The 26583-nt window shown below is 36.0% G+C and overlaps 1 protein-coding gene across 5 annotated transcripts; it reads right to left on the minus strand.

The window, feature by feature from the left end:
* Window positions 1-581: 581 nt before the first annotated feature.
* NSD (Nuclear receptor binding SET domain protein) lies at window positions 582-25115 on the minus strand. Of its 5 annotated transcripts, none has more exons than XM_087350586.1 (19): window positions 24904-25115; window positions 22950-23829; window positions 21324-21466; window positions 18884-18993; window positions 17635-17770; window positions 16727-17028; window positions 13811-15333; window positions 12978-13229; window positions 12340-12468; window positions 11803-11959; window positions 10746-10896; window positions 10522-10656; window positions 8296-8441; window positions 7693-7844; window positions 6557-6713; window positions 5141-5351; window positions 3576-3777; window positions 2733-2887; window positions 582-2006 (listed from the first exon to the last, which is right to left on the minus strand). In XM_087350586.1, the coding sequence occupies exons 2-19, from the start codon at window positions 23761-23763 to the stop codon at window positions 933-935; spliced, it is 5949 nt and encodes a 1982-aa protein (XP_087206712.1). In that variant the 5' UTR covers window positions 23764-23829; window positions 24904-25115; the 3' UTR covers window positions 582-932. The 5 variants fall into 5 exon arrangements, with proteins under 5 accessions (XP_087206712.1, XP_087206713.1, XP_087206715.1 ...); XM_087350587.1 differs by having other exon boundaries at window positions 25038-25098; XM_087350589.1 differs by lacking the exon at window positions 24904-25115 and adding an exon at window positions 24664-24685.
* Between the last annotated feature and the right edge of the window lie 1468 nt (window positions 25116-26583).

The following is a 26583-nucleotide window of genomic DNA, read 5'->3' on the forward strand; positions in this document are numbered from 1 at the left end:
CAGTATATATCCTGCATAATACTACATCAATAAATCTTACACTGTAATTACCTCTCCTCCTGCTATTGACATCACAGCTACTCTTTTAGCTTCCCTTTCAATCTTTACAATGGCCAAAAGTCACCATAACAGTCACAGGATTAAGTCTTTGATACACAATTCTCATTTGTGTTATTTGTATAGTTTACTTTAAATATCCTAGAATTTCATGTATTCCCTGTATAAATAAGCAGTATGGCAGTATATGAGTTAAAGAAAACTTTAAAGATATGCGCAAGCCAACATCAATTTAAAGCTAGAAAAATATACAGCCTTCCAAATTCCTACCGTAACACAGAAAAAAAATATTCAACACGAGTCAGGACTTGCATCTGTAATTACAAATTTCATATCAAGGAGAATAAAAATTAAGGTATGGAATACAAGTCTACGAAATATTTGAAACTGAACTAAAGTTTTGCACAAAAATAAAATTTGAAGTAACATAAACTAACTTGAATTACATGACCACAAATGATCAACATGAGCCAGAGGACTATATAAAATACCGAGATACGAAGGTGATCTCACGAGACAATGCATAAAAAATATAAAAAGTGTATATATTTATATACACCACACACAAAATTACTGACAGGAAAACCACAAGTTCAATAATCGAAGAATTCTGAAAAGGAATTTTGATACTTTCACTTTGCTACGTCAAGACAACACAAACTGGATATTACATGATACGTAACATTGTTCATCACAAAGACAATAATGACTACAGTGAATGAAATGCTGTTTAACAGAAAAATTAACTGCATGACATAATATAAATTTCCTACAAAATACATAATGGGCATCCAATCTGTATAGTGCACACAATAATATATATAATGAGAACCTTAGACCTGTCTTGATATACTTTAAAGAACTGTAAAAACTGGTCAACTTTCAACAGGCAGTATGAGTACATTTGTATTTTCAATTCCATTAACAGTCACTAGAGTGGTTGAGCTGCTTTTGGTTTCATTGCACATTTTCTGCACATCGATACTGGAATCTGCTTTCACCCCCAAAGGCATGTTTTCCACAGTCATGTCTACCCCTTCCTTTTCCTCTTCAGTAGTTTCTTGCCCAAAATCCCCACTGCCTCCACATTGCTCTTCAAAATGGATTTCACTCTTTCCAAATCCAAGTTTATTTGCCACAGGAGATGAGACTTTCCTGGCTTTACCTCTCTGTTTCTTCATCACACCTTTCTTCAAGTCATTAACAGCTGTATCTTTCCTAAACTTGGTAGACTGCAATTTTTTCTTATGTCTTCCGGCAAGCTTGTGTTGTTTCCTGTCAAAACCTTCGTTATCTGAGAAGCTTTGTGCGAGACTTTCAAGTTCATTATCCAAAGCTACTTTGTTGAATGCAGACATATGACAAGGGCTTTTAATTTTGCGCTTATTTCTCTCAAGGTTCTCCTGTATTGATGGTTTTCTTGGATGACCTCTTTTTCGTTTTCGAATATCGCTATTGCATTTTACCAAATCATAGGTCACATTCTGGTCTACCATCACCTTCTCATCACATATCACCATACTGCTCACTTTTGGAACCATATCATCATTAGAACATGCATCGTTCCGAATTAAAATATCTTCCTCTGGATATTTTTCTTCATTAGTGTCTATTGAGATTTTTATGTCAGAATCAGGAAGTTCATCACACAAGCCATTTTTGACTTCATCTGAAGAAGGTAGGGCAGATTCTATTGCCATGGGCTCTTCTCTAACAAAACATTCAACTGCAGTTTCTTCAGAGGAAACATGAGGTTCATTTTCAATTATCATTTCTATTCCCATGTTTTCACATTGTTCAGTCTTGTTTTTAATTTCTTTATCAGTGGAACTGACTTCTGGTGCAGGCCCTGATAACTCCTCATTTGTTTCTTCCTCTTCGGTTTCCATTTTAACAATAGGTTCTGCCACAGAGTCTAATAATTCTTCCTTAACATTTGCTGGTGTTTCCTGAAAACAAAATATATGTCATCTGATTATGAAAGACCTAAAGTTTCACCAGAATGAGTTAGACCAATCAAATCTTCTTCATACAAAAAACAGGCCTAAAAACTCAAACAGTTTTACTTAAATTTCCATTCCCAGCCTTAATGTTTCAAAGCATTTGTCATTTTTGATCGACCATACTACACAGAGCAACAACCCAGAAGACAGAAATCTTCACACAACTTTACATTAATACATGATTTGGTGTACTACGAGGCATTGCATTAAACTTCAGTCTGCTGCCACATGGAATAAGTTGAGTTGTAGGAACGATATATTTCTGTTAGGTCACCATGAGGGACGAGTATGGATTTCCATACAGCGCTAATAGGAATTATGGAAAATGGCACATTATTCTTGATTTGTGAAAAAGTTAACTCATTTTAATCGCTATACAGGCAATAATCTCAGAGTTAAATTCCCTTTTATGTTGCAATGTTCAGTATTGTTATAGCTCCCCCAGTAATGAATTATTTTCATTTTCAGCAACTGTTTCATGTTCAGTAAGTCAAGACTCACATACTTAGATTTACTGTCACTGTTTCTAAGTTCAGTGATAAAATTCACTGTCCTCCAAATAAATGTTAAACAGGGGATTTCACTATAACTTTTGAGTGGACCACGGGGAGGGTGAAGAATGAACGCAATCCTAAATCATCAGAACATTAGTCGATACTATAGAATTATTACTTTATCATGCTCCTGGCAGACAAAGCCAACTGCCGGATGTAACTTGATGTTTCCGTCAGCATGCCGAGGACAAAATGAATTCGGGCAAAACCCGCATCTTCTAGTAGTACGCTTGTTACACTCATTGCAACGGTGCCATGGACAGAGCCATTTTCCTGTAAAATTAAAAACAAAACCTCGAGACTTGTTATTACAATAAACATAACTATTACAACCTCACATACCAAAATGAAACAGAGCTAATCCACCATACAGAGTTCCACAATTACTCTACATGGCAGATTTTGGAAATCTCTGCGTAAAGTGAATACATATTACAGATGTATGCATCACCTTCTCCATGTTTCATCTCTGAAACTACCAAATATATTTCAAATAAAATTGGTATTGGAAGTTTACACCAAAAACTTTAGTTTGATTCATACTAGTCCAACCAACTACTAATTCATGTGAAGCTTATATCAAACTTTACAGATTCTCAAAAAACTGGCTCAATGCATTAAAAAATTGGCACATGTCATAAAATATAGCTGTGATTAAGATCTACAACCTCATTTGAAAGTTCTGAAAATCTGATTTTGATCTGTACCAATCAAGTTATATCAAAATAATTAATGTGATATAAAAAGAGCTCATTAAGATTTCACTTTTATTTAAGACATTTATAAAAATGGTGAATATTTAACAAAATATGAAGAAAATAACTACCGAATCTGTGTACTGTGACATCTACAGTGATTAGTTCTGGAACAATAGTAGAACATCAAGGCAAATATAGTATGCACAATAATAAGGAATGCATGGAATAGTTTTAGAAGTTATGGTCACATATACGATTCTTACCTTTTGGGGGCCGCTTTAGTTTAAGGCAGTGAATATGATAACCTTTGGGGCATGTCTTGTTGTCACAGAAAAGCAGTTCTCCACCTTCACCACAAATGAAGCACACATCATAATTTACTCTGATGCCCGATTGTCGCTTCCTACGGCGTTTCACTGAGTTTTGTGACTCTACACGGGGTTTCTTGTCTTCTTCTGCTTGCTGCTGATAAAGACAACAAAACATAATATACAAAGCTCCATTTCTAAGACAGCAGAACCTAAATTTCAAAATTGCAAACATCAAAAATTGCCAGGGGACATGTTCCTGAGTTGGTCCCATCACTTCCCATTCTCACAACCTATTTCTCTAAGGTCTTCCTTGTATCCTTTCCTGTCTCAATCTTTTTCCAATGACAATTTTCCAAGAAGTTCCCCATTAAGTTTGCATTTGCATTTATTCTCCATTCCAAGCTATTATGTTCATATCAGTTTATCCTCCCAGTGCCATAACAATACCAGGTAACCTGTATAAATCACAAAGTTCCTCATTAAATAACATGTTTCTTGGAGTCAAATATTTTCTAGCACTTCTTTTTTCAGATGCCTATAATTTATATTCTTTCCTCAAAGTAAACGATAGTGTTTAACAACTACATAAAAACAATTGGGAAAATATTATTATATCAGGGTACACTTGCACTCCACTTGGTTGAAGAAAGGTTACTATTGTGAAACCTCAACGCATCGTTTTTGACGGGGGAGAGAAATAAGAACGATGAATACGAGAAAACGGCAGTTGTGGGAAAGCATTAAAAATGAGAAAAAATTAAAACAGTGCATTTTTCTCTTTTGCATACGCAAAACCTATTTCAAAGTTACTTCTTTTTGCTAAAAAAGTCTTCAAAGGATAACTTTATGTTTTAGGGGAAACAGAGCCCTTTACATGTTCAAAACGTTTTCTTCATCACCTTCACAAATATTGTGTGCATAAAAGAACAAATTCACTTTTACACCAATGCAACATGTGCCTCGGTAAAACTCGGCACAGCTTCGTGCTTGCATTCATCGTCTTCCCCTTGCTCATCATCACTGCCCCTTTCGTGATAGTCACATGACTCATCGATGGAGTCGACCATGCATGTGGCAAGCTCGTTGCGCACCTTCCAGTCTTAATTTATCTCTAAAGCGATCATTTTAAATTCTAAATACATTACGTAAATATTGTTATAATTTCTCGGAAACGATCAGTGCGGGAAAATTGTGTGCCAGCACTAAGATTTTTGAACGACTGATGCGATAAAACTACAGTTTGAGGAACGATAGAAGCGATAAAATGTAACATTATTTTACATTGGACCTATCAGGGACTGAACAAAACAGACAATGCATCCGGGAAAATGATAGTTCCAGTCTACACTTACACCAACATGACTCTGCATGCACATTTTCCCATATGTCCTTCATGCTGTATTAATTTCATCCATCTATATTTTGTCAACTAAAACACACTGAAAAAAAACTGCCATCTCAAAATTATTAATCTCAAGGTGTAATCTGTAGAGGAGGAAAACAATGTGACAGATTACCTTATTAACCTTGACACCAATAAAGCCGCTGCAGTTGGGAGCACCACACATGCAAGGCTTTTTGTCTGCACCAGCACACTCCAAGTTATAATTAAAGGTGAGTTCAGCACCAGCAGGAATATCCACCAAAGCAAATAATCCTACACGGGTGTCTCCATTAACTGTCCATTTCTGTGTCTCACAATTGGGCTGGCATGAATGGTTCATAAATCTATGGCATTTAAACAAATTTCAAACATATTACTATCAAAACTGAAACAATGTCACATACTCAATAAAATCTTCTTGGGCAACCAGCCACGTCAAATTGTTAAAAGACAAAACCGACATTTCAGGAACCATCTGTTCCCATCATCAGACCCCTGAGACGATTTTATTGAGTTACATTGCCATGAAAGTTTCAAATCATATATAGTGAAACCTCGATATAATGTGGGTTTCAGGGGACAGCTTCAGTACCTGTGTTATAAGCTACTCACGTCATATGTGAAACATGTAAAATGTGTAATCATATTGGGGGACATGATCACAGCTGCGGTATATCTGAGTCCGGGGTATAACAAGGCGCGATATATTGAGGTTCCATTATATAATGATACATACATCACTGCAGTTAACTCCAGTGGATCTCAAAAACTGAAATCCACAAGAAGTACTGGAGGGACTATAACACAAACCAACACATTTAGGATGAACTAAAGACCAAAAAATCATAACCCAAAATTTTGACTACAGAAATACATTCCCCACACTGACAGAACACAAATACTCTCCCTGAATTAACAGAGTACAAGCCGATGAACAAGAAACTAACGATAACTTGAAGAGACAAGGTGGGCCAGAATAATGAAAAAATGGCCCAATTCCCTCACTGTTTTATGATCACTAAAATTGCTTATGATACAAATTTTTCAAGGGTTGCGAGTCATGCAAATTAGCTGATATTTCAGAAATTCTTATCCATTCTCCCAGCTACCAATGGTGCATTCAAAGTTAATATAGCAACCATGCACATCTTGTACAACAATATATAGTTAGAAATTAATGTTTCCATTTGAAGAACTGAATGTTGGCAGTTTTAAATAAGATACATGGAAGTTGACGTCACATTCCCCTAAACATGAACAAATGTTAAGTATATGTACATACAATAAGACATGACAAAGAACTGTGTATCATGGCCAATGAAGGACACAGTGATGTACTCGGTCTGTTAAAACTGCTGGGGTAAAGGTGCATTCCAATGGCGTAAGACAATGTGGAACAGCAGCTCTATACATCTCCTAATCTTCTAACCACTAAACATGGATGCCATTGCACCAGGGAGAAAAGCAGTCAGAGCATCAAGCTTGGCACCCAACTTCTGGCAAATTATAACGTAATTTATGAAAACCACATTTCAACAAATTGTATTACCGTGCAACATTTCCTTTAGGTCCTGCATCCAGCATTCTGTCCTTGTCTATAGTTAGGAAGTAATAATTCTCGTCTTTCTCTTCATGTTTCCGTGTCATGCGACTCTGATACTCTGCTTCATCAATCATTTCACCCACATACTCAATCACAAAACCTCCTGCACAAAGAATAAAGTTGTTCAGTTTAATGAATGATTATACAGCTCACACAAAGTATTATTTAACAGTTAAGGACCACTGTTACTCTGTGTCCTGTGTATGTCACATCAGTATAATGCTTTTATATTACTGTCCATTATAAATATACATTATTATACACTTTTTGCACGATGTGCATGAAATAAACTGACCCTAATGGGAGCCAACATGTTAAGCATTAAGTTTTTGATACTAAAGTTTTTACCAATCCCCATATAATTATAAATAAATGGTTCCACTCTTTCTTGAAATTCTGAACAGTTTCCTACCACATACTGAAATTGTATGTTTTGAAGATTTTTCTGCTATAGTGAATCCACAAGAGTAAAGTCAACTACTGCAACACTGGTATAAGTTATTACACCATGCAATAAAAACATTACACGTTCTCCTTAACTAACTTCTGTGGCACAAATTTTTAAATGAAGAGAGTTAAAAGAAAGAACCTGAAATTATTACTAACCATTTTCAGATTCAACAAGTGGCTTAAAAGGACACTGACCTAAATGCAATTATTTTTTAAATACAATGATATGTGGAAATCATGCATCACAAAAGGGATATGATATCAAGATGGATAAGCAGTATACTTTGGTATAGTGTAGAAAAAATGGCTAGGATTTTAAAACTGCGATTACACCGAAAGAGTGGTCAGGTAGAGATAATTCACATTTTTGTCTGATTTCTTAATATTTTTCGAAATTCTCATCTTGATATATTCTCAAACTGAAAAAGTCATTCTCATACATACACAATAAGTGATACTAAATGCTCCCTGGACATATTTATGCCCTCCAACATTTAAGGCATTTTTGGCTAAGTTAATTAATTTTGGAATTATGATTTATTTAATAAAATGTTTTCTTAAAAAGTGGCTATGATCGACAGGTGGGATGGATGGTCCTCAAAGCATTGAATAAAATAAATTGCAGTTCTTACCTTTGTGAATGTTTGCAAGTGTTTTCAGACCCCAACCTCTAGTTTCAGTTCTATAGGGAATAAGAGGTGGATAGAGTCTTTTCTCAAAACACTGATTCCCACATCTCTCCCCTGCCCTGCACACAGAGGGGCTACATTCCACCAACAGAACCCTGTACAGATCAAAATTAAAATTTTACAATATGTAAAAGAGCAAAAACATGTAAAATAACATATTAGGTACTTCAGGTGACCTGAACCAACCAATTTACAGCAGTACACAATGCAATGCATATTATTTTATAACATGTAATTTACCTGGAAAATTCTGTTACCATTTTCATTGTTCACTATACATGTTGATGAGAATATGTCTCGTTGCATAGAGAAACTGCTCTTAGTGGCCACAATGCTCAGGAAAGTGAAGCAACTTCTAATTCTTTTTGAAGTCCTCGTACTTTACTGCTTTCTTCCAAAAACAATTTCCTGTTCTTCTGCTCGCTAGTGCATGAGCCACAGAAACAGGAAATGTGGAGTAACTGACCTTTATCCCTCTACCACTTGGTTCAGCCATAACACATCATACATCTCAACATACAAAACAGTACAATAGTTTCATCCTACCTGTTGAGACAATCTGCATCTGGTCCACATGGGTTGGCAGAATTGGGATCACATTCACAAGGAGTTATACTGGAAACATCCATTTCTGTTACCCGTACATTACCCACGGGCTTGTTACTCTTGATCTTCACGTACATAGGTGGTTTCTAGAAGTAAAAGCAAAGCCACAGAGCTTAGCTAACACAAGATTATAAAACAAAGTTTACTTTACTCTTATTTTCATAAAAAATAAAATCAACCATACATTTACATATGAAAAAAATGCATGAACAAACATGATTTGACAATTTCTGGAAATATATATGTCTGGAAACTATGGTGTGTCTTGTAATTCATCCAAGTTTTGTGATGGTATGAAAATATTACAAAAGCAGTAATCATCAGATCTTCACTACTACCACCAAATTCACACACAACTTATCCAGTTCTATATTTGTAGAGAGGTACAACTATCTACACATGCAATTTTGGCTGCTAGTTTGGTTGGATGGTAATCATTTTTTTATATTAATATACAGAATGTCCCAAAAATATGTATACGCATTATAATATGGTGGCTGTTCGACAGTCAGGTGCTCACAGCTGTTAACTGTGCCACAAAGTCAATGGTGGCCATTTTGAACACCTACACTACATTTGCTAATTCACTAAGTGCTAATGTTGATGTACATAATGGTTTAGTTTATTAAAATGTCCACGTTTCTATAACTGAATGTGTTTACATGTTTTTGAGACATTCTGTATATATATATGGGCTAGCGAATATGTACCCATAGAAACGCATACTTAGGTGAAGATTTCTGTCTTCTGGGTTGTTGCGCTGTGTAGTCTGGTCAGTGTTAACATCGACCAGACTACACAGCGCAACAACCCAGAAGACAGAAATCTTCATACTCACCGCTGTGAAAACTTCAAATCTCGCATACTTAGGTGTTGTTTGACCAAAGAGAACAACACAGAAAAATAGTTTGTAAATATTTTCTTGTTAATACACTACAGATAAGCAAAATTTAAGTAAGCCACAGTTGCCAGATAGTGCTTAGTTTGTGGATACACTATGAACCTTTATGGCAATAGTTAAAATTTAATTTACAGTATGGTATTAGCACTAACACCAACGTTCATATTACTTGTTTGAACAATATGCAGCCAATTTTCAATTTGTAGTTACTTTGGTACGCAAAAAGGACCAATAATTATGTGTCATCTCCCAAGTATTTCTGAAGCCGGAGATCAGTGACAAATTTATTTATTTACATCTGATTTATGATTACATTACTGATACTGTCAGTAGTAGCTCATGTTATATGGTGTCAAATGAGAAAATATGAACAAATACCAAACTGGAAAGAAAATGTCATGGTCTAATTTACAGTACTATCCAGCATTTGCCTGGGGGGCTGAGAAAAATGAAACCCTGCCTTGATAGACAGTCCCTTAACTCAGCTTTGAACCTGGGACCTCCTGAATATGATGCAGGAGTGTTAACCACTTGGCCATAAAGTCTGGCAGCAATAATACAAAAAGGACAAAGAACTATTAACAAGTACAAGTTTTACCAGGGTAACAGCATGTGAACCCAGAACAGGTATTGTGAAAATAAGTTTTATTTCAGCTGGAAAATTTTACTAAATTTTTATATGGACATGTAATGAGATTATTAATCCCTTATGCCTTATATGAGATCATCTTATAAGCTGCTAAATACAGGCAAAGTTGGCTCTGTATCTAAGCAAAATGCCAAAGCGGACTACAGAGAGTTCCGTGCATTTTTAGACCCAGCAATCGGCGGCAGTCAGCTTCTGGTTGCTTTACTCCGGGGAAAAGTATACCCTTAGTACAATGGACAGTAGGCCGAGTGTCTTGGAGTGATATGCATGTGTCCATGCCTCTAGAGCGAATGGAATCACGGTCCAACCCAGACACTTCACTAAGCTGTCTGAACATGAAAATATATTTGCATTAAAATAAACATGGGTTAATACTTTGAAAAGCTATACATTACATGAAATTTTAAATTTACAAATATATTCCCCGAATCCCAACTGGTTACAGTTAGCAGCACTGCAAAGGTCATACTTCAGTGCATCTACAGCAGCCTCTCATGAAACAATACTCATACTGCATATTTTTATTTCATTTTAGTCTCATAGCTTTCTCACCACACTGCATATATCTCATACAGTGGAGTGTCCAATATAAGAGTCATGTATTTATACACCTTACCATAACTGGTCTAGCCTCAGCAACTCTTGTAGCTTTCTCTCCTTCTAATGTTTTATGAGCTTCATTAGCCTCACGCAGTGCACAACTAAACATCTCTTCCATGTAAGATTTGCGCCTGGCGCTGTGTCCAGTATCCTAGGAAAGAAATAGCCATCCATTATATCAATATCAGCAACAGCCATACACTTACTGAATTGTACAGTTCATATCTCAATCATATTCACCCCTTCCTGATACAAGAAGACCCTGCCTCGGTTCACCCAGTAATAATCATGAGAACCAAAAAACCTAACAGCAAACTCTCCCCGTACATGGGGTAGATTGTGGATGTTTTCAGGAATCTGACTTGGATACAAGATCTGCGCTGGCCACCATCTGAAAGATAAGGTTCGTGATAATGTAATGAAAGCAATGTCAAACAGCATTTGTAGTTTTTTTCCCAAACATAATATAATCTGTTTAAAATATTTTTACTTCCCTTCATGAAGCCACTTGGTTGCTCTTGGGCTGACATCACGGAAATAGTTGGAGGATAAAGGATAGTAATAAGAATAACACTAGTCAAGGCAATATAAACAAATCTAGTAAAAGTAGTGAGGCCAAAATTAGCCATAGTGACAAGAATCAAAATGGCCCTAAAAATAAGAATAAAGCAAGACCTTATTAAAAGAACTGCCTTCATCTTTTATGGCCACTGCAGACCAAGAAGTTTCCTTCCACATTATAGAATTAGTCTCCATAATATGGTATATATACTTTATTCAGGCAACTGACAAAGCAAAAAGAAAATAACTTCATGATGAAAAGCAGCAGTAGAACTTGTAAAGAAATAAAATCTTAGGCAAAAGTAAAATTTATTAACAAAAAATTTGTAAAGACCTTATGATGCCCATTTTCTTTCATCTGCATATAAACTAGCAAAGTTATTAACAATTATATGGTTTCAACAACTGATTTTTATGCACAATTTCCACTAATCTGTACTTCCACAATCTAAAAGTTGTCAGATACTAACATCAAAGTTAACCTATGAATGTCTCTAATGTGAGTGTGTGAAAAATATGGTCTGTGGGGAGGGGAAACATTCTGGAAGTTTGGACATCCATGTCTAATTTAATTATAATTATTAATGATGTTACTTTTTCACCTATCTATTCATAAAGTATGGAACCTATTTTACAATTTAATAACAATAAAACTTCTTAATGAGATCTCCACCTTGAAACAACCACAACTGGCCACCAATTAAAAATAGTTGCTCATCCTTGTTTTAATGCTGACCTGTAAGCTCCAAGTTTCACCCACACAATTTCACCATATAATGGAAACCTTCCAGTGTCACAGTCTTCACAGATGAAACCACCTTCTGGAGGAGATAGTCGCAGACATTCAATATGAAATGAAGTCGGACATAAGTCACAGCATATTAAGGAACCACCTATCAAAAGATATCAATTACATCCCTGAATGTCAATACAGCCATTAAGAAAATACAGTGTCATGATCAATTAAAATTATAGTAAACTGTTATTGCTAGATGGGGGGAAAAGAGAGAGAGAGAGAGAGAGAGAGAGAGAGAGAGAGAGAGAGAGAGATATTAATACAGGTTTTACTCTGCACATTGTATACTTACATACATTTTTAATTTTCTCAAGTACCATTCAGGCACCAGATAGTCACATTTTTGCGACTGGTGAAATGAGCTAGATTTGTTGATCCCGCTCATATTATCTGAAACTTCTGAAACCTACTTTCAAACACCTACATTTTTTAATTACGCGACTTTATTCCTTATTTTAATGAAGTAAAGAGGCTTACCCATAGCACAAATGAAGCACCAGGCTGCATTAACATGATAAGTCTTTTTCTGTGGAGGTTCATAATGTTTGGGACAAATGATCTGTGTTCCTGTCAGCACTTCCGAACCAGCTGGCAGACAGTAGTTACCTGATTTAGATGAGACAAATATTAATAATAAAGCAAATTACTTAACATATGCATGGTAAGAGGGCAGTTTTTTCATAATGTGATTTTTACACTATATAAAAGAACACAAAACATTATCTGTTTGCACCACACCACACTTGGAAGGTTGTAGTTCATTTCATAAAATGTTCTTAGGTGATCAGCCATATTGATTTGGAACAGAAGTCCCTTTCTAAGAGTTTTCATGCTTCCATGATGAGGGAATGAATGACCCAACTCGTGTTGTTATGTCTGAATCTTGTTTCACTTCAGTTCTGGATATGTTTTGTCATCTGAAGCAAAAGTATCCCAACTCTCGTCCTGTCTATATGTTGCTGAAGTTAGCTATGGGCCTATCCAACCCTGATTTACCTGAATGATGCCTAACCTTTCCAATGGACATGATATGGCTTTCTGGTACATACTAGTTGGTATCATGCCCAGTTCAGCACAAATCCATTAACTGGATCTCCACGGCCTACTTTACTTACCAGTGTGATATGCAGTAGGACACCGTATGCAGCGTACCAGTCGCTCATGTGCAAAACGTGTTGTAGCATTTCTAGGATCATCAGATGCACAAGTGTGGCAAACATGCTGAGGACAAGTTACAGCTACCTGTCCTCCAGTGACCTCTCCACGGGCTGCCGCAGCCAACTGCCTCCGAGATGATGAACTACCACTTGACCATGCATGAGGCCACAGTTTGAGACATTCAATATGATAAAACCTGCCACAGTGACCTAAAATTAGAAACAAAAATTACTCAATGATTTAGCATATTAATCCTGTGATGGAGATGTATTTAAACATGACACTCAACCTGGTACATTTTTGGATTTTAAACTCTGAAAATGGATTTGACACTACTCTTCAACATCATTTTCCAGATTTTATTTTGATTGTAGGATTGTGAGACTGACTACAGCATCTGCCCAAAATGTAATTTCTGTGAATTCCACACTTAATTTAACAAAGAATCTGTGTTAGCACCACAAGACACAAGATCTACCTGCAAATTTACCAGATCCAAAATGGAAGTCTGTGAAACACATTTAAATTTTTTACAAGTAACATTGTATTTAGCAAAACATTGTGCATACTGTTTGCAAATTTTCATTTCATCAGATAAGACTTCATTTTTGAAGGACATTAATGAAGTAAGAAATTAATCACTTTCATGTAAATAATACTTGTAGGTGACTTTTATAATATTTAAAAGATTCTTCCTAGTTTCATAATAACAAATACATGTTTCAGGTTAACTGTGGTTCTGTTAACAGCATTATACTGTGTTAGGATTAAGAATTCTTTATAAGCTTACCCACTGCACAGCGCTGGCGCTGCTCTCTGCCAGTCTTCTCTTCCTCTATTTTACCACATGCAAAGCATGGTGGATTCCGGCCTTCTTTGCAGTCACTGCAATGGAATTCAGATGCACAGTCTGTCACCAATTTCTCCTCTGTTGCACCATCCTTTCCCTTCTTTTCTTCTTTACCCTTTTTCTTTAAAACACCTTTCTCTTTCTTTTCATCTCTGTCTTTCTCCTCAGAAGTAACTTTTGTTTGTTTCTGAATTTCTTTTCCATCAGCTTTCATTTCTTTATCATCTCTTCTATCCCTTTTTTTAGCAACAAGTCTTGTTGTTCTCTTATATTTGTCTTTCTCCCCACAAAAACCTGCGTCTTTCATCATATTTTCACTTCCATCACAATCAGATTTCCCTCCTCCCTTCTCATCTTGATTTCCTCTCTTAGCAAACACACCCTTCTCAGCATCTTTCTTTCCTTCTTTATTTTCCACATAACAGCGGCCTTTCAACCTGTCACTTCTCCTCCCATCTGAAACAGTTTTGTCCTTTATCACATCTTCCATTACCTCCTTGGTTATTTCATCTGAACTTATCTCTGTATGGTTTTCTTCTTTAATCACTGAGCATTCCCTTACATCATCTTCTATTTCTTTTTCATCAACATCTACAATTTGATTTTCATCTCGCTTGGTTATAGTTCCTGTACTGTCATTTTCCAGTTCCTCAATGTCATTTACCTTATCCACATCCATTTTCAACTCATCAACTGTTTCCTGCTTCACATTTTCTTTGTATTCCTGTTCCTCTTCATTTCCTTCAACAGCACAAGAATCCACTTTTACTTCAGACACTTTCTCATTTTCATCCTTTCTGCTTTCCCCACCTCTGTCATTCTTATTAAGAGTCTTTTCTTTGTCAACCTTCTTGTTTGCAACACAAATCTGTTCTTCTGTACTGAACATTTTCCTCTTCCTTGATACACGACTGCATTCTTTCTCATCTTTATTACCATGTTCTACAAGATTAGCAATACCACTGACAGGCTTTGCAAGTTCACCATCAGCTTCAGAAACATTAGTGAATTCACTAACTTTTTTATCATCTCCATCTACCACGTTAAATGATACATCATTTATACCAACTTTATTCATATGGCTTGTTAAAACAGATTTGCTTTTCTTTATTCTCACATTGCTTGGGGTTATGTCATTCATATTATCTTTGGCTGCCAAATACTCGGACACACATTTTATATGAAAAGTACCACAGCACGGACCTCGACACTTCACAGTGTCACCAGGTTTCTCACATATCTGGCAAACTTTTTCCTGTCTGGTGCCACGGAACAATCCACAACCCTTCCTAAGTTTGAAAAATGGAGCAGGACTTGAATCACGGGTATCATTACTATCAGCTTTCTCACTCTCATTTGATTGTCTCTCATCAACATCACCATCGACATCATCTTCCTCTTCACTGCTTGACATGTTAGTACATTTCTCAGTATCATTAGTACCAGTCAATCGACTACAAAACCTGTATAATAAGAAAACATATTATGTGATGCTTAGCATACATGAGACTCTAACTTTAATATCACTGTCACTGTCATATTCACACATAATTTTCACTGTTTTTCAAGTGTTCATTATCACTGAACTACATTTGTTAGCCAAAAATGGTCATCATCAGGTTCTCAAATTGTGCACATTTGGTGTTTAATTCTGTCAGTGATAAAATAGAGGATAAAGTATACTAAAATAATCCACTAGTGGTAATGTTAAAGTCTTTAAAATAATGGGTTACAGAATGGTAATATTTTGTTGTTATTTGTGGATTGGTGTGTTGTGTTTCTTTATGTACTGTTGCCAACACTCGTATGTCTCCCATTAGCCTTTCTCATAAGTGAGAAGTGAAATTGTCTTATGTTAAGGGAAATACAGCATAATGTATTTATAAGAACTAAATTAAGGACAATAGATGACAGATAAATACTGAATTTGAAGACAGATAATATTCATAATATTGAAATTGCCAAGGTTAACATTAGGACAGCAACCAGGCTATCTATTCCTACCAGTCCATTAAGCCTAATGACCAAAACTCATCATTTATCAAGTTTACTTCAGACTGGTAACTTTAAGTACTTTAAGTATATTACCATGTGATTCACAAAAAAATATAACTTCATATTTCATGTCGTAAAACCTTGTTTTATGCCACTTTCACCACACATATTTCATCTACTTTTCAGACATCTTCAGGGGTTCAGAGTATGTTTTCTATAGTACACCCTTAAAATGCCTGAGAAACAGACAAAACATGTTGGGTGAAAAGGTAATATAATAAGATTTTTTGAACATCAAAAATACAAAGTCATATTTGAAGGTACAGATACCAAATGTTAACAATACAATGATATGTAAAATATAAACCATTTCTTAAAACTTTATCAATTTACTCTTTTTAGATATTCCTTGTTTTGTAACTATGACAAACATTTTGTAAAAGTGAACATTTGTTATTTCTAAGTCTGTCTTGCCATCTTACCACTGACTACTCTAAAATAAAGTTACACAGGTATATGTGATCAACAGCAGAAAATGAAAGGTAGTAACAGTAGTGAGGTGGTAGCGGTGGTGGTGGTAGAGGCAGTGAGGTTCAGGCCCCTCATTAGCTTTGGTTATTTGTGCCATATGATACAATCTACAATACCAAATTACGTACTGAATGGATGACTGTGAAGGAAATAGCTAAAGCATGGTTTAAGGTAATATCCCAGCATTCTGTGGGAAAAACCCAGCATTTGCCTGCAGAAACTGATGAAAACCATGACAAAAGCACAATCAGTATATCGCCCAGGAAACAAACTGAACAACTCTCAAATAAGAGGCATATCTGTGGGACTAGCAACAAAACTATATCTTACCTCGACTTTTGTTGTTCATCCATTCCACTCCATTCTTTGGCAAGGTACTTCTCCACTGCTTTAGTACTCAGTTCCGGATGTTCCTGTGCGACACGGTGAATGTGCTTGCAGAGAAATGTTTCAAAGTCTGCACCAAAATTATTGCCACGAAAACTGTACTTCTTTAACTGTCGTTTCTTCTTTTTCGCCTGTGGGCTACTGATTTTAAATTTACTGTCAGGAGTCTCTGACAGAGATAAATCCTTATCATTAGCGTCAGTGACATCAGAACTTGGGGAATGAGGTCCTTCCTCCATACTTCCCTGCAAAATGGACATAAGTAACAAAACAACAGCAAGGTTAATGACAAAATTCCCAGTGTGCTACATTATATGATGTATGCTTCTTTCTTGATTTGTTGCCACAATTACAAAGACAATGCAAAAGTTCACCTATTGAAAATATCTGTCTGCTGATCTGTCACATGTAACAATGCAAGAACCAACGAACATATTTTAATTAAATTTTATATTTTGAAGTTTAATAAAATTAGTCAATCCAGTTTTGGTTCAAATTAAGTAATAAGACACTTCACATGAAAGAATACATGTTTCAAAACACAGAATCAATGTTGGGAAATCCCCAGCCAGATGCCTCACCTATGCAACCATGCGAGAGTAAAGTGAATCCCGCACGAAGTCAATACCAAAGTGCTTGTTAGATTTTAGGGAAATCAGATGTGAGGGTAGGAAGTAGGACAGACCTGACTCAGGATCATATCCAATGGCCGGCTTTAATATTATGGGTGTTGGACTTCCACATTCTGCTACAAGAGTGTTATTTCATCTTTAATGAACATATTTTTAAGACTACAATGTGTGTTATGACAGCGATATGATGTAAACAAAATACAATATTGTATTACTAACCATTTTTGAAGAGTTGTACCTATCATCATTCACACTTTTCTGCTGCCTTCTGCCCGGAGAAGCATTACTGGTTTGAGCAACTTTGACAGAAGTATCTTGTGGAAACTGTCTTGCAAAACTTTTCAATCGTTCAATTCTGTAAATGATAATGCATTACACATAATGTTTGCTCAAACCACTAATATGAAACCACTGTCTGCAACATCTTCAAGGGGATAACACAAAAATGTAAACCAATACATCAAAAAAGAACTAATATGTACACCCACATCACATGTAGGGTGTACTGATGTCTAAGCACCATCACATGTTTGGGTGCATATGTTAAACCTCAGCACTAGATAGACGTGAACAGTCAGGATCATGCTCCAGTCTCTTTAACCTTGGACAGAAAGCCCCACCCACTTTCCACACACCTACCGGAAAGATAATTGGGTGGGCCTCAGAGCTATTCTGGATATGACAGCAGACAAAAATTCCTGTCCCTTTACAAGAAACGAACTTTGTACATTCAACTTGTTGCCAATCATTTTACAGACTGAACTCTCCTAGCTCTAACACTTACTATATGGGGGGAGGGAGGGAGGCCATATGCATATGACAGCCCCACATTCATCACCATTCTTCAGGATAGCCAGGCTCATCCTTTGAAAAATAACCTATTTTTTTTCCAGTACATATTCCAAGAATAAAAATGCCATAAACGTGTTATGATAAAAAGTTAATAACAAGTACCAAATAATGATTATTTCTGTTTACAACTTTACATAAACATACACATTTTGAAGTACATATTTTGTATTGCAAGGTATTACTAGAACAAAGAGACAGGTGAATGTTACATACATGTATATAAGTGCTACCCAATTTCTCTTATATGTAAGTTTCACTGTAGCCATAAAAATAGTACCAAATGTTGTGGTTCATTGATTAGCACTCCTGCTTCATACTTGGAAGGTCCTGGGTTCAAATCTATGCCTTAAAACTAGCTATCCTGTTTAAGCTTTTTCATAGTTCTCCTCAGTCCATCCAGGCATATGCAATGATAGTACATTAAATTAGATCATAACTTCATCGCATATTCTTTACAATTCATTATTTATTAATCATCCCATGATTCAACACTATACAGTTTGAGCTATTTACAGTATTGATAAATAAGCAATGTATAATTAGTGAGATCTAAGATTCTCGTGGAAGAACAACAATGACCTACACATATAAATGTAAATACATCCCCAAGAAATACCTTGTTTTTTTCACGGCTGCTTCAGCTTCTTTTACAGCTAAATTCCACTTGGCCTTTGCCTTTGGTGCAACATGGAATGCAGCAGCAAGTTTACGATCCCGTTTCTTCATCTACAAGAGATCAACAAATTCTTTATTCCTACAATCACTTTCTTGCTTGAATATAACCTCAAAACTGAGACTATATATAGCCTTGTGAAAAGTACGGCCAGAACATTAATATAATGGATATCATAAACACTGATAACCATAAACTAATTCTGTTGCAAATATGAACTACGTTCTAAGACAAGGATGTTCAACCTTTCAGGAATGCAGGCCACATCAAAAGATATATGCTACGAGGACTGAAGCATTCAAATATCTTTACTGCAACAAAGACAAAAATTGAACATTACAATTAAAATTACCTGAAGTTATCTTTTTAATACCAAACTTAAGCCTGCCTTTGTTTCACAAGAGAATTTATATTAGATTCCATTTTTTAAATGCCAATTCATATTATATCATACAAATGCACATCAGTGATTCTTAAATGTAATTTCAATTTGTTTTCTTACATAGTGAAAATACCAGTTCACATGTATGTGTGCTACCAAATGCACTTGCAAAATTATGTGCTAACTTATGTTACTCAGATAACCATGACACTGGTAATGAAGCAAACAGATACTTAAAACCTCCAGCATGAAACTACTATGTAAATGTGAGTCACACTGCAGTTCAGTCAATTCAGGTTGCAATTTTTCTGAAGCTTCACTAACTTCAACGGAAAAGTGGGTTTTCAAAGGTGCATATTTGTAGTATGGATACAAAAGTCACAGAGTTTAATTTTAAAATTCTCAGCCAAGGAATCAATCATTTCTACAGCATGCACACTTAAAAAGGGAACACTTACTGATCCATCCTTGTGAAAAAAATCACTGAAGAAAAAATGACACAAGTTAACATTTCCCAATTGTTTTTGAAATGGTTTCAGCCCCATTACAAAAGTTCCAGCAACCCCAACACATTAGAAATAAGTTCAAGTTTACCCTGAAGTTTGTCATTTAAGTTATTTATGTAGTCGTTGATACCACAAAGAAATGACAAATCCCGAAGCCACTTCTCATAACTAATATGAACCACAACTTTGCCTTTCTTTTTCATGAACTTCTCTATTTCTAGACTCAAAACTTTAAAAAAGGTTCAACACTGTCCCACATCACAGCCATTGAACTTCTGTATGGTACAAGATCCCACCATATTCAGCATCAATTTCTGACAAAACAGACTGAAATTGGCAATGATTAAGTCCATGAGATCAAATGAAGTTCACAACTGATGCCCAAACTTTTAATTGTATTCGAGAATCCCCCCTCCCAAAACAAGATGGCATATGTAGAATAATTAATATTTATTGATGATGTTCTCGAACAACAATTATCAACCATTACAAGCACTCACACACTCCTCTGAAGTAATTGACCACTATCTTACTAAAATTGTGAGGGGTCTTAGCCAAACCAAAAAATTAAACAAATACCAAGATACCAAAATGTAAGACCTGAAGCACTATACCTAGAAATGACCCTACTTGTAAGTTACTTTACTGATATGCTAAAAGGGCCAAGAAGAGGTGCTGTGGCCTGCATCTGGCCCACAAATCACAGGTTCAGATCCCTGCTCTAACAGAACATTCCACCTACTTTCCCTTCACAAAATGGCAATTGTCACACACATTATGCTCTTACTACCCATGCACATCTCAACTCACTTTACCTGTCAATCATTATGAAGAACATGTAACATGTGAAGGAGAAGCATTTTTAAGAAAGTCTTCTTGCTACAAATTACACTCCTTAAGTATTGAAAATCAGTGGCAGTGTTCCTGTATCAATTTAATCAACTGAATTACTCCTATTACTTTGGCCGTCGCATTTGATTTGATGTCCTCCATGTTTGCGAAATGCGCCCCCTTGAGGCCCATTTTCAGAGTAGGGAACAGCCAGAAGTCACTCGGAGCGAGATCCAGAGAGTATGATGGTTGGGTGATGACGGGAATGCCTTTCTCGGCGAGGCATTGCTGCACAACCAGCGATGTGTCGAATGCGACAGCCAAATTCCGGAAGATTCCAAACGAAGCCTTCCGCTGGTGCTTCCAATGATGGCAGGATCGATGGAGCAAGTGTGTGTGTGTGCGCAAGGGTCCTACTTTGAAGGTGATTAGGTAAGCGTTGCCATATGTCCTACCATTACAGTGCTATACCACAATTCCAGGAACTTTTTGACTGCCCTACATATTTAGTCAACATATTAAGATCAACCCTTACTATCTGGAAGCAATCTCCTCCAGCCAACATATTTATATGAATAGCACATTTCTTTCACTACGCTTTCACAATAGGAAAAAGAAAAAACATACTGGAAAAAAGATGAATTTAGTAACAGTACTTGCTTACCGCACTCTGGACCTTTGCTTCAAGCTTATTAAGGGCTTCAAGACCCTCAAAATGAATGACACAATTGGAGAACAGCCAACTACGTCTGCCATTATCCCCAAAAAACTGAACATGTAAGCTTCGAAGAGTGAAGTTACCACGAACTGTTGAAAGAAATGACATACCATGTAAAAATGTTACTTTACTAAGTCAGAAAATAACGAAAATAAATTAAAAGAAAGTGTGAACACCACAGCATAAATATATACAAAATCATACATTTATGACATCTATTTCACAGCAAACAATGTGCATGTATGCATGTGCAACTCTGTTTCAAATATGAGTCTGCCTGAAAATGTCAGAAACTTTCAGTACAAATTTCTGTTTTATCCACTTATAGTATTTTTTTTAATTAGACCTGATTTTCCTTATGTGGAGAGGTGAATTCTCAGAACAATCAGTACTGAAGTGCAGAAGATTGGAGTCTTATTCACAAAACCTCCTCTTCATAATAAAAAACCAGTGTTTTGTGAGCAACAGGTAAACACAGGATAATCAGGCCTATCTTTCATGATAAAATAACTAATGCAGCCAGGTAAATAAACAACAACCTACCCTGATTTTTTGAGGACCTAAGAGAAGAAGAAAGGCAATACAGTATTCTATAGCAAGATTCTGCAACAACTCTTATAACACATGCAAGTTTGGAAACACTACAGGATGATTCCAGTGACCACATAATATCATGTCCCAGCCATACTTTACCCCTGAGGAAAGGATCCCCTCTACCCACTGGATAGGAGGCAGGCTGGGCCGCAGAGCTGGTCAGCATGCAGAGGACTGAAGATTCCTTTGCCATGCTGGGCCATAATCAGGCTCTATATAGACTGAGCTAACCCAGCTCATGCATAGTCCAAAACAACAAATATTCTGTTCTATATGCATGTCCTCTTTCTTCCTAGATGCAGTGATTCAATGTTGGTGATGTTCCAATAAGACATCTCAACTTCAATAGTACATTCTTAACTTATTTACAATCTCAAGGCAGGCATTATATTACATGCAGTGTTCTGTCACAGTTTTAATATAATGATATGCTTAAGTTTATTAAGCAAGCACCCACAACCATGTCTACCACATGTCTTGCAAAATCGGTGTTTTTATTCATGCTTGTAGTCCTAAGTATCCAATTATGATATTATACAGTAACAGAAACGTAGGTATCTACAACATACATTAATTTTCCATAAAAAATCAAACATTATAATACACATTGAGGTGTTCATGTTGAACTATAAGATGGAAAATTTATTCTGCTCCCTACTATGCAAAACTGTGCTCACACTATGATTCTGTAGCAGAACATGGTATATATTCATAACACAAATAGTTGCACCAGAGATATTAAAATGGTGCACATTAAGTAAGTAAGACCAAAATTCAGTAACAGGAGGGCAGGGTTTGTTACAGTGGTTTATGTTATGCCTAGCAACAGTTAATAAACCTCAAATTCAACACCAAGTATACATAGCCACTATCATACAGTTGTTTTCAAAACACAAATATTGTATACCAAACTACAACAGCAACAACCAACCTATTTGTACCCATTCCACTCTACTTGCAATAAAAATGAACACTCACCAGTCGTCTTGGTGAAGATTCTCTGTTGTGGATCCAAAGCAATCATACATGGCCAGAATGGGTAACCAGAAACACGAGCCCATGCAAGGTCTCCAATCACCCAGTCACAACCAGACATCTTTTCGTCACAGAGCGACAACTCAGAGGTCTCACATGTTTTATCTGTTGTATCACTTTTTACTTCCTCTTTCACAATTCCTGGACTAAGACCATCATTACCTGCAGATGTGGCTTCATCTCTGACTGAGAAACTTTCAGCATTGTCACTGTTTGTATCTCGGTTTTCTGATTTCACATTACATACACCTACTTTGACAGTATTTGAATTTCTATTTACATTTTCCATTTCTGTGTTTCCCTTGCTTCGTCTATCCTTTTTCACAAAGATGTCAAAGAGCCCCTGCCCCTTTTGGCAAACCTTTGCTACTTCTACAGCAGTCACAGAGACTTGTGACCCTGTAACTTTACCTGGGCTTTTATGTGGGCTATGACCAAGTATGGCTGCAACCTTCTTGTCAGTTGGAAGAAAATCTTCTGGTATTTTTGGTTTATGGGTCCTGCCATACCGGCTTTTAATAATACACGGAGAAATGTCACTCACATCAGATTGATACTGGTTTATCGAATCTGTGACCAACTCCATGCCTTGTTCTATATGTTTTCGTTTTGGATTTGAATGCAGAGTATTGAGAGAAGCATCTACAGAACGTTCACCTTTCTGCAATGAGATTTTGCCTAATGCTGCTAATTCAATATCACTTTCTTTGGTCATTATGGGAGGTGGATCCTCCAAAGATGTGTCGTTTTCACCCATTATGGGCTACAAAAAGTAGTCACGTTTTGGATATACTTATGTGGCCACCTTAAAGATCAGATTAATCTGCCAACAAAAACAAGGGGAAGCATATGTAATATCTCAAAACTATAAATATTATCCATAAAAACATGTATCAGGGTTAATTGAAAATACATAATCTTAAAGTTTTATCCAACAACAGTTCTATTTATCGTTTCTTGGCACAATTTGGCTTGCAAAACTGTTATAATCGATCTTCACACCAACATTACTACAAGAATCATTTGCAACACCCTTTTCATACAGACTCTGTCCCATCTACATGCTTAACAGAATCTTAAATGTAATCGTTCTATTTAAAGAAAAACATAACGCAATATATGTCTCTTTAAGAAATAAATTACATAAAACTGACGAAACACTGTTTGAAATGTGTAAGAATACTCAGTAATAATCAAATGACAGTGCTTTTCCAAAGCCTGAATGGATCTTTCTGATCACCTACAGCACATTTTAACAAAAGCTTTTAGTGTTATATAACTGTTATGAGGACACCGTGCTAATAAAACTGCAATATGTGGTTTCAAAAACTATCCCTAGCAGCTTACAACCTTTCCTTCCTATCCAAACCAGATTAAACACTTACCTATTGCAAGGTAACCCACTATCACCTACTCCGACAACCACGACACAGCGGAGTCCATTGCTTTCCCGCGTTATTCTTACTCAATTTCATTGGTGGGTTTAAAATTTCCCTTGTAGTCATTGACGGCATAAATCTTATATTGATATAACCAAATACAACTTTACAGGCTGATTACAACAATTCCAATAAACATCACTATAATATTGCATATATTTTTCTCCTAACGTAAACTATGATCATTCAGGAACGTTTCCTAAACTTCTGAAACATACCATTAATGCCAAACAGGTACCAGGCAGATATAGCGTCCAATAGCTAACCACGTTCAGAGCATGCACAATCCGTGGTACTGAACGTTATCTGTTGTACAGTCTTTTTCGACAATATGAAAATTATTTATCTTCCTTTAGAGTCCTCAGGACCAAAATGAACATGTAAAAAACCCACCATTGGATCCAATCCAGAACCACTGTAGTACAGTTCCCACTTCAATAATATATTTTTGACTATACCTGTGTCTTCTTCACTGTAGGATTTCCTGGTATCGCTTGGTTCTAAACATACCTTGCCCTTCAGTCAGTAATCACTATTACAATAATAGGTAAAACAGCTTGTTATTCTTGTGACTGTTTAACCATGACTTTACCAGAACATACAGGCCAGTCGTACAGCTTCATGCTTGTTTAACCTCAGCACTGGATTGAAGTGAGTGGTTAGCTTCATGCCCTGGCCTCTAGAACGAAAGGAAAGTGCAAATTGTAAAACATGCTAAGAACCTGAGTCATTTCATTGCATTAGTGTGAAACTTTAATGTATACTGTCTCTCTGCAATGCTGAATCCTACATGAAATTAATCTAAAATGGTCTTTCTTACATTTAATATTGCTTTAATATTTATTCAAATAAACGATTATGTTCAACACTACTTACGACCTCATATGAGTCAACATTGAAGCACAGAGCATTATTTTCGATAATGTAAGGGAAGGTAAACATGAATACCAAACCTTTCACATATATTAGAGAATAGTATATGGTAATAAAATTGGATCTTCATATACCTTGAGTGATAAATTAGCTTTCAAATCAAATCTTAAATGTTATTTGCTTTGTGCTATTTAACCTTTTCATTCACAAAACATGACTTTGCTATTATGTTTTCTTTCCTAATATTTTCAATATTTACTTGCTATGGCTTTCTGTCAGTATTTTTCAAAGCTAAAAGTGAGGATTTTCGAATATTAAAGTATTGTTTAACGGGTTGCTGAGAATAATACAATATCAAAACATAAAACGTTATATATGTGGTGTTAAAACTGCACACACTTACACAAACTGTAATTCTCCAACACATAAACCCCGTCAAATGTTTGTTGGATATTTTGGAGCCAAAATTACAAGTTTCTTCATAGACCTATCTTCTCTGTTTTTTCCCATTCATTTAGCAGCATTTACAGCTTTTAGACAAATGTGAGCAAATCTTAGCAATCTGTTGGATATTATTGTTTAAAATAAATGTGGAAAAACAACAAAAGCTAGTCATGTTATGACCAACAAATTGCTCAAATCTGTAATTTTAAGCCTTCTGTATAAACAGTAACATTTTGAAGCACTGTTATTTGAATATAAAAAACCTGCTAGACATCAAAGCTCTACTGTTTGTCCTTGCCATTAAAAAAAGTTAGCAATGTTATCATTATTAAATTTGTGAGATGGAATGGGGAAATAATGGCATTACTAAACAAGGATTTAAGTGATGGAAACAGGTGACCTAGGACTATCAGAATTGTTAAACAAAGTTTATAACATTCAGGACACATAGCTTAGATGAATAATGTAAGAAATATATAAGGTGTTTTGGTGGTAAATCCTCCGTGACAGTAGCTACTTGGAAAACTGAAAAAGAGGTGGAAGGACAATATTGAACTGGATTTGCGAAAACTAGGGTTATAATAATAACAATAATAATAATGTCAGTAAGTATTTTACTCCATGGAGTTAGTTATTTATGAAGTTTGTTGGTGCTCAGTATCACTGTGTAGAGATAATCGGATAGGAGAGACCTGCTATGACGACTGAGCTATGGAAACCAAATAGAGATGTGAATGTAATTTGGTACCCTAAACAGATGGCACCTGTCGTAGTGCGGCGTGGATAGTCTGTACCGTCTGACCACTGCCTATACCAGTGTG

This window comes from Zootermopsis nevadensis, unplaced genomic scaffold (assembly GCF_977971745.1).
Source record: "Zootermopsis nevadensis isolate Lab colony 2312 unplaced genomic scaffold, Znev_1.0 Znev_ptg000017l, whole genome shotgun sequence".
Taxonomy (NCBI): domain Eukaryota; kingdom Metazoa; phylum Arthropoda; class Insecta; order Blattodea; family Termopsidae; genus Zootermopsis; species Zootermopsis nevadensis.

Coding starts and splice junctions, on each gene's coding strand:
- NSD (XM_087350586.1), bottom strand. CDS start 23,763: ATGGGTGAAAACGACACATCTTTGGAGGATCCACCTCCCATAATGACC. Junction 21,467..22,949: donor AATCTTCACCAAGACGACTG/GTGAGTGTTCAT, acceptor TTCTTTCAACAG/TTCGTGGTAACTTCACTCTT. Junction 7,845..8,295: donor GATGCAGATTGTCTCAACAG/GTAGGATGAAAC, acceptor TGATCTGTACAG/GGTTCTGTTGGTGGAATGTA.